At 38.2% G+C, this 9,888-nt stretch overlaps 1 protein-coding gene across 1 annotated transcript; it reads left to right on the top strand.

Moving 5' to 3' along the window:
* The first annotated feature begins 790 nt into the window (after positions 1-790).
* On the top strand, positions 791-9,406 carry LOC139142789 (uncharacterized). The gene is made up of 5 exons (XM_070712957.1): positions 791-1,080; positions 3,238-3,663; positions 4,377-4,418; positions 4,860-5,247; positions 7,819-9,406. Exons 1-4 carry the CDS (start codon positions 969-971, stop codon positions 4,880-4,882), a joined length of 603 nt encoding a protein of 200 aa, XP_070569058.1. The 5' UTR covers positions 791-968; the 3' UTR covers positions 4,883-5,247; positions 7,819-9,406.
* The last annotated feature ends 482 nt before the right edge of the window (positions 9,407-9,888 follow it).

Genomic DNA, 9,888 nt, shown 5'->3' with positions numbered 1-9,888 from the left:
CTTATCTCCATGGTGACATTTCCAATACCTCGAACTTCAGCCCTTGTTGGCGAAAACATCAAGCAAGTGTAGTGCAGCCTTCCTCCTGTACCAGGCAATCATCGATCAAGACATTTACTTAAAAGGTTGCCGTTTTACTATGGCTGAGCGATCAAAATGATAAGATATCATGCTAATTCTCATTCGCTGGACGAATAGCGATACACTTCATTCCTAGTCAGCTTGCAAATCTTACTGCAGCCACTCTTTCGCCGTTTATCTGCCCCCACTCCCTGAACTTAATACCCCGTCTCCCCCTCAGCGCTGCACAATATTGTCCCTGGTCAATAATTAAATGAACAAGCTGCAACTTGTCCCAACTGTCATTTGTGTATGATACAGTCTTTCAATGATTACATGTCATGACTTCGAGTCAAGGTAAGGATGAGTAAATTTATGAGCCTAGTCCGGCCCAACTTTAGTTTCACTATTTTCTCCAGTGGCGATTGTGTGATAAAGAAACCAGGTTGAGCCAAGTTTCTCGTGCCATCATATTTCAATGGTAACCAAGCTGACATAATTTACCGGGAAATGATAAAAGGGCGTGGTTTGACATACTGACATGATTAATTTGGTAATACCTCACCCATAAACTGTCTTTAAATATCATCGCGGCAACATCACTACGAAAGTGGTATCAGCAATCTTTGGACAGCGTTTGATTTTTGTCCACGTAGGTATAATTTTACGCAGCTAGCGTGATGATCGTACCAATACCAGTGCGCACACCACGAGTGACCTATTGAAAATGTCACGTGACAGCACTCCAGTCGAGTGGTCAAGAGTTTCGATGGTTTTGGCGTTTCAACACAGCGAGAGACAACATCCAGCAAAGTTCCTCCATCGCGTCGTTTGGCTATCAACGTGAGCTGTACGTCAAATGGTCAATGGTCCGGATGCCCACGTGGACTAGATAGTGAACTTCATTGATGGTTATCAGACCGCCATGTAAAACTTTTACCGTACAACTGCTCAGCATAACAATGGCGTGGCTTATTTGGAAGTGCATACACCTGTTTGGCCTTTTTATCATCGTTCAACGTGAGTGATTTACTGTAATATTTATAAAGGCCTGTACTTCGTGTGAATGTTTGTGCATTGTATCGTCACCTACAATTCACCAGTTCACTTTCCTTGGCCCTTAGAAGTTGACAAAGTGAAATTTGTTTGAGTCACTGGCTAGGTTTCTTAGAAACGGTCATTTTAGCGTGCCAATGTCCGTGTTTTACAGACATTGGGGACGGATGCATGCATGAAGGATTGTAGCGAGTGGCTGTTAGATCAACAAACCTTTGAACTGAAATCACAATGCGTTTCCATGAATTAAGCACATAGCAGCAGATTCCGAAGTTTCTAAGGCCATCACACCCAACAGCTTGGCAAAATCACCATTTACTTAGGATTTGTCAGAATTTCGTAACCCATTGGAATTTCAAAACTTCAACATGCACAGTAGAATAACTTTCTTAAAGGACACGACCATATATCATAAACAAGTAGAATAGTCATTCGTTATCATCGGTCAGAGGGCGATATTATCAAACTCTAGGTCTTTACAGTTTCTCACCCCTTGATTCTCTTACAATTTGACACGGCTGCTGCTTGTTTGAGTGACAATTGAACCCGTTGTGCTTCTGTGTGTAACGCTACGCGATCCTGGGTAACCTGAAGCCACAAAGGCGGCAGGCCGTCCCATGTCGTGACATTTTACGAGTGGCTGTATCGCAATCTTGCCAAGGGTCAGATTGTGTCAGATACACGGAAGTGGCAAACAAGAAAGGCCAAAGTTCGTTTTATCATTCTATAAATCAATAGCTCCTGGTAGAAATATTCACATGCGTTGACAGTGCTGTCCTTCTGGTTCCCATGGCTGGGTCTTCGTTACGTCAAACTGTTTGCGTTCAACTTTTGTTCGTAAATACAAACCTGAAGCATCTTCCACATTCTACCATTATCTTGACGAAAAAAGGTAAACGACAATAAAAATTTAGTATAAAATTAAAGTTGCCTTTTGTTGGTATGAGAACTGGTGCAATATATTAAAATATTACACCTCTTCACCATTTTGAAGTTTGTATACTTTATGTGGATCATTGCTCTTCAACAAAGATGTACTGTCTTAACCTTTCAGCTCCTGTCCACTTATTTCTTCACTCCAAATAGGTCAGGCAGCGTGACCGTAATGGCTTGTCGTTTTTTTGAATGAGCGTGGGTCACGGAATAAGGCCAGACAAAAACCAGTTTTCGGGGCAGCTCGTCTTGTCGATTTCAAGAGATATTGATATGTAAACGGGCCAGTATTGCTAACTTTGATGGTTTTTTCCTTATTTTGGTGTTGTATGTTAATTGCATGTTCTTGTTCTACTTCCAAGAGAATGTCCAAACGCCCACGCTTGTCAACATGGCATCTTTTTGAGTAAAACGCACTGCTATTGTTCACATTTGAATTCTAGTCCGGACCAGAATTCGATTGTAAACAATAACAAGGCAAATAATTTACACATGCAGAGGCTAAGACGGCCAGCTGAGTTTTGTGGATATCAACATGCGTTGGGAGTAGAAAAAGAAAGTATAGTTGATATTACAAGCATAATTAGTGAAAAAAACCATCAAAGTTGGTATTACTGGCCCTGTAAGTATAAGCTTATCATTCTGTGGTATCTTGACTGAAATGATAATTTGAAGCGTTGTGTGGAAACTGTCCTCAACTGCGCTCCCGCGATGATGTCAACATTTTCTCCTCCCGCCCCATAATGCTCCCCACTCCTTACTGAAAAACTCCACACAGGCGCCCTTCCCATTGCAACAGGTCCCCACGGTCCTCTTCAAATCGCAAAAGCTCCGTATACAGCCCTCTACCCCTCAAGAATGTCCCCTCCCTGTCGACAAAGGCCACTGAAAACAACCACTTCTTACTCCATGCCCGCCCGTTTGGCTTTTAGCAAAAGCGTGTAAAATTTTCCTTTTAGCAAAGAAACTGTTTGCTGTCCAAGAATGAATTGGTATTGCAGGACAGTCATGAATTACTTTGAGTCCCTGTTGTGAACAATATTATGTTGATATTACAGAGTTGGCAATATACCGATGGAGTGACGGCTTCGCCAAAATTGTACTGGTAAATCTCATGTGGTTGTGTTGTGTTATATTGTTTGTTTTGCCTGGATTTGATAAAATCTTTTTGTCGGTTTTCGTCCACAGATTTAGAGTCCGCTGTTACTTCTATGACGTCACAGCCAGAAGGGAATGGGAAAACATATCACGCTAGAGTATGCAGCGAATTCGAAGTACTGCAGACTCTTGAACTACAAAGCCAGCATAATCGGGCCAATGTTAGTGAACGGCTGGAGGTGGAAGTGTACCTGTTGTTAGTAAATGGAAATGAGCAGATCAAACATCAGTTAGTAGACGAGAATTCATCAGACTGTCACCTAGGATACTGCATTTATTACAGTTATGATGGAAATAAAATCAATGTGACTTTCAAAATTAATCGCATTGCACCGGAAGATACTGGCACGTATCAAATGAAAGTACGTCTGATTGACCAAAGCAAAGTACGTCTGAACGAAAGTGGCAAGATTGTCCACCAACCGTCAGAAAGGTTCAAAATTTTCGTGGACGGAGGTAAATGCTCTCTAGCCTCGAAAAGTGCGATTGTTTTATACTTTATGTTTTCAGCTGTTAAAAACGAGATGGAGGAAATTTCTCGTATTTACGTCAGATGAGCCAATGAGTTCCAGTGAAATACTTTTCGAAAATTTCACAATAAATGTTTTAATTCTTCTTCCCGTGGGACAAACTTTACTAAGCTTTGACGTTCGTCTTACGGTAGTATGCGCATCGAAAAAAGAAAAAATATTAAACTTGTGCTCAAACTTTCCTCAAGAAACTTTCAACAATCCCTTTCAAAATCTAGACTGAAAATCGGGGTTTTTTCATACCAGAAACACATAATACCTTAATTTACCGATACTATGAGATTCAAAACGGCCACAGTCCTATGTTATTAACTGTATGGGAAAAATAAATTTTCGATTCACAAAAATGAAACGGTGAAAGTCTTATTACATAACTCCAAGAACTTCAACAATGAGCCAATATAAGAGGTAGAACAGGAAAGTGTTGTAAAATTTGAGAGTGTGAATATGTGTCCCCGTGGCGTGTTCTACCTTCTGAGTTGCATCGTTTCCGTACAGAGTGCCGGGGATAGCTGACATGGAAGTAATGATAAACACACTCCTACATCAGATTTAATCCAATTGTGCTAATGTGCATTGCATCACTTATTCAATATTGACATCTTTCACTTCTTAGATTTCAATCTTCCCCCTTTGCAGGTGACCAGGGAGATAAGCCCACGAGAGACTGTGCCGATAAGCGTAAGTTGTCTCTAAACTATTTAAAACTAACTTCCTAACCAAAATGGCAGAAATTTCATTTTAAAATTGCCGTGAATTCCGCCGAAGGTGTTAGTTTGCTTATATAAGTTTCTTATTTATCCTGTAAAAGACGCTTATATGTCTATTTTGGAAGGTCAAAAGTTGTTGATTCAGTAGTCTACACAACACAATCTAACGCATGTCCATCACGATAGAAGTAGGTATGTTATTTATTTATGGAAATTTATGTTGAACAGTAAACATAGCATTATCTTCATGAACAGATTGGTCGAGCTGCAAAATGACCATTTTGATGTATACAAAGTCTATGCGGCATATACATGTTCAACAAGAAGAGGGGCGATATAAAAACAACAACACGACAAATCCATGACGAGGTTTTTTCTTACAGTACAATTACACTGTGTCTTTGCTTTCTAGACAAGGCACAACACCGACAGTAACTGAAAAATCGAAAATAGTATCAACAGTGGTACTGGCTCGAGGAGGAACTGAAATACCAAAATCCACGTGGAAAGTTACGTCAACACAGAAGCGAACTGAAAAACTACGATCAGTATGGAAAGCCATTCCAACGTCAGCAGTAACTAAAAGGTCAAGAACAGAGGCGAGAGTGATACCAAAACGGAAAGGAACTGAAAAATCAAATTTAGAGTTTAAGATGGCGCCAACACAAAGAGGACCAGAACAAACAAAATCTGTGTCATTAGTCGTGCCGGCATCTACAGTCGTTGCGATAGTATCCTGCCTCATTACTCTGGCAGTGATCGGCATCCTTCTCTGTAAAAGAAGACAAAGATCACGACAGGTAAATGACGGTCATAATTCAAACTTAATCATATTATCTCAATATAACAATTGCACAACACGCTGTAAAGTGTCGCGAAGTATGCGATCTAATCAAACTGTTGGAAAAACTCATCATTGTTCTATATGCCAGTGCGTGTATATCCTTTCCCCTGTACGTTTTTTCTCATGGCATCATTAGGGTCTTGCACGGCATTTTGCTATGAGTCTGTGAATTCTGCCACCAAAGTCTTCTCATTACATATGCCATAAAACAAAGTTCCAAACAGGCAGATTTTATCACGTACGGCCCATCAGCTGTCGCCTGTAAACCGATATCATAAAAAGATACTGGTATTGTGCTTTTAAGATGAACACGCCCACTTGGCCATTTAATCTTCAACCGCAACTTATTCTGCATATCATATAAGTACAAAGGACATTTTTCTGAGATAACTTTGATAAACTGCCTAAGGTACATTCGAGTGGAGTATAGGAACAGCCACCAAGCCAAAGTTGATTATATTCCCTAAAATTGACTTGAATATGTATGTTATTGTGTAGCGTCCGTATGCCAACGATGAACTGTATCATCTGACGCACCTTCGAGTGACAGCCGTTACAGTCTCTTGTATAAAGTTACATCAAAACAGGTCCGATAATCGGTATCATTCAAGGGAAATAAATAATTTACTAGGTCTAGGGAACAAATATAAAAATGACAATGACAATTCATATGGTCATCTTGAAATACTAATTAGTAGTGGTATCAGGTGTCCGGAGTGGGTACGCGTACTATGCCATGTCACACAACTCACGATTGACCCAAAGCTGCATAATCAGTGTATTCTGGTAAAACCACCAGATCACGATTTTGTGTCAAAGCCAGTACAGTAAACTACATAGTGCCGTATACTGTTCTCTGTCTTAAGTTTGAATCAAATCGACTGAAATACAACTGAGTGATGATTTCGAATGTACTAACCTCCACACCCGACCACACACACGCGACCACACACCACACCATATCCAAAACACATTTGTCAAAAAATGTCTATACGTTTGTAAATATGGCATTGCATTCACAACTACTGAGGCCGCTGCTCACGGAAATTCGACCCCACCCCATTTGTTCTTCCATGTATAGCTGCTGCTTGTGATGAAAACCCTGAAGGTTCTCATATATTTTTACCACTATTTCCATTTGTAACGTTTGCGGTAACAAATGAGAGGTACCAAACATATTACGTATAATTTCCTCAAGTCAAAATAATAAGAGATAACAGACATTCAAATTTAAATAAAAGTATTGAAAATGTAGACATGTGACGTCATTAGGAATAAGCTCCATTATCTAACAATACGTGTTGGTTTCGAATAAATATCGTTGGCATGACTACGACACTTGAACTATAAAAACCTTTCAAAACTTTTTGTCAATAGGTCTATCAGGGGTCACTATTTCCCGTGTTACCTAAGTGTACAGAGTACTGGAATGATTGACACCTTTCACGGTACTTCTGAGTTGATTGGCAACATTGAAGAGAAAAATATTTTTTGTCGAGAGTTCAACTTTCGTCGTTAACAACAAGGTCAAAATATACGTCTGTAAGAAACAGTCAATTCAATAAAGCGGAGTTGAATGTTGCGAAGTTTTTTTTATCAAATCAATATTCTACATCAAAGATGACAAGAAACCCCCCTCATACTATATATTTTCAAGAAGCAGAGACTCTAAAGTTTAGTATGTTAGCAGTAGTTTACTCGAAGGATGAAGTGGGTGTATATTTTGGGTTCTAAACCTCAATGTTGATATTAATAATAAAAATTAATTTCAGTCAAAATATTTACGCTATTTCTTTAAAGTAATACTTTACTTGAAAGAAGAGTATATGAAGAAAAAAAAACGACTATTTTATTTTATTTGCATTTCATTTTTATTTTATTTTTACCTTATTTTATTTTATCTATCCTCATTCTAAAATGGCAAGGGTTGAAAGACTTACACTCAATAAAATTGATTAAAATCATGATTAGCAAAATTAAAATGCCTCTTATTCAAATTGTAAGAACATCATTGCCAAACAAAATAGTCCTTTTATATATAACATTTAAAGAACATAATGTGAAAATATCAGAAAATTTGACCCAGCCAGAGTGGAGTTAAATTCTTTGGAAATTTTGAAATTGGGAGGAAAGAGATTTGCATGATTTGCATACATTTGCATTAATTTATACTTCTTTATCATGCAACTTACGACTGTTTGATATAGCTAAAAGGTGAACCCAACAATATTTAATCTCAGGTTAAGGAATTGATTAGAATTGAATGAATATTTGCAAAAAAGTGATTTGTTGAGCAAAATACGTTGAGTTGGGTGCAGCGCCCTCTTAAATTAAAAAGTACTACTGGTACTCCTTCTTTAATTCACGTGATCTTTTTCGGGTCAATAAAAGTTCAACTACAGAAATACGATTGTAGTTATAGACGTTGGCATAACAAACAGATCCATGTTGTCCGTAAAAAACAGAAAGGCATATTTATCATATTTAAATATTTCTAAGTATTCGCACACTTTTATTATTTCAACAGAGCATGGGTGTTGAAAACACTGAAGGAAGAACTGTCGTCATCGTTTCGGACAATAATCACGTGACAAGCAATGTACATGTTTCCGTTGCAAGACAGTCTGCGAGCACTTGGGTTTGAAGAATGATTCACAGGGAGAGGTTAACGAATCCTAACATAACACTGCCTTTTGGCGTTATTTCATCGATGGAAGCGCCGATTTAAACGCATTTTATTTTTGCAAGCGTGTGAACTTTGGATTGGGTATCGAAAAAGCTCAGCTCACAATATATGCGGCGAAAATCGTACATAAAATGAAAATATAATGTATAAATTTCCGCAATGGCGGGAAAAGTGGCATTATAGGGTTAATTATTGACTCGCCTGGCAGGTCGACTAAATTTCTGAGCACAGTCTTCGATAGAGACGCAAATTACTTTTTATGTAAGTTTTAAAGTACTTGGAGGTGGACTGCCAGATATACTTGAGTTCAAAACATTTTGGAATTTCAAGAGCGCCGTACATTTCACAGTTCACAATTAATTATGACTTGGACGAAGTAAATCCAGGCATCGCTCTGCTGGAATAGTATGCAACGGTATCGCTAGCTGAAATATGTAAGATTTCTACAGGACCAATGATTTCGGATTTGATTCTATTCATCAGTTTTATTATCTATACACTGGCTATAAGTTGCTGTCTTGAAGACGGGATAAGAAAGAAATAGAACAATGATCGGAATGTTACATCAGCGAAAACAGTCCATCGTGAAAGGCAGGAGTATGTATCTGTATCGTTGTCCGATAAGCGTAAACGGTTGTCAGTGTGTGGATTTTATGGGATATGAAACATGGTTGCTGAAGAGAATAATAATTGCAAACATGTCTTTATTTTCACATGATATTTGTTGCCGTGTTTCAGTGAAAAAGGAAATCTATGACACCTGCGTGTCGACTTTCAAGACTCCCACTTAACCTTGAGCTAGCTTCTTACATGTATTGAAACATTGTAATTGCTAGCTAAAAAGGTTCCATAGCAAATTTCAAGCTGTACATCGCTCGTATATTTCTGATAACACCGTGTTACACCTTTCTGAGAGGGAACTCAATGTAAATATGATGTAAAATTTTCCAATGGGTAATATCTACCTATGGTGTCAAACGTGGCATTGCATGTGCGTTGTCTGATGTTTTGATAATCGTGATTTTTATGTGAGTGTACAATTTTTTTATCCCATCAATTTTCAAACCGGATGTGCCACACCAGTTTTAAGAAAAATTAACTTTTATCCGAGATCCAAGATTCATGGACAATGGTGATATGGAGCGTTCTGTCCACCTGTATTGCTTTAAGTTCCAATTAACAAAATTAGAAGCTCCGAACAATGTTGAATAAAAAATTGGCACTTTGAATGGCAACTGTGTCACATAAAAGTTAATATTGGAAAACACTTACGTTTGCTGCTCACAATTGATATGTGAAAAGTCTCGGTTGTAAATAATTATTGTTCATTGGTATGAAGATTGAATGATTTTAATGTACTTGAGATAAACTTTGTAATCGGTATTTTTTAAAGAGTAAGTTCAAATAAATAGTTTTGTAATTAAGAATAGATTTCGCGTGTGTGTCTGTTTACAGTAGACCGCACATCGCAGTACAGGGCTGCGTATTTAGATACTTATAACACGCAACAAGAACGATGAACACGTTATTTTTCAATCAGGGTAAAAAAATCATGAAATACAAATTGAATGGTTACATGTTAATTTGAATGCCGCTAACAACAGTGACCTTGATAACTTTTGAAAAGAAGGCGGCGCATTTTTTTTTTGACGTACATCGTTGTTAGTAGTTTCGGGATAAACTGCGCGGGGGGGGGGGGTGTTACTCTTATGAAAACACATGTGCATTCTTGTCGATACCATTTGTATTTTTATTTCATTTTCGAATTTTTACAAGGGGTTTATCACGAGTACGCAAGATGTTTAGCCCCTTCCATGATAAAATGTTAATCCTGCAACTGATAAATTTATCCGACAATGACAAACCCAACATTAGTACTCTAATGTCATTTCATATTGAAACTAATAAGGA

The sequence above is a fragment of the Ptychodera flava genome, chromosome 10 (assembly GCF_041260155.1).
Source record: "Ptychodera flava strain L36383 chromosome 10, AS_Pfla_20210202, whole genome shotgun sequence".
NCBI classification, from domain to species: domain Eukaryota; kingdom Metazoa; phylum Hemichordata; class Enteropneusta; family Ptychoderidae; genus Ptychodera; species Ptychodera flava.
This window is presented reverse-complemented; position numbering and strand designations above follow the sequence as displayed.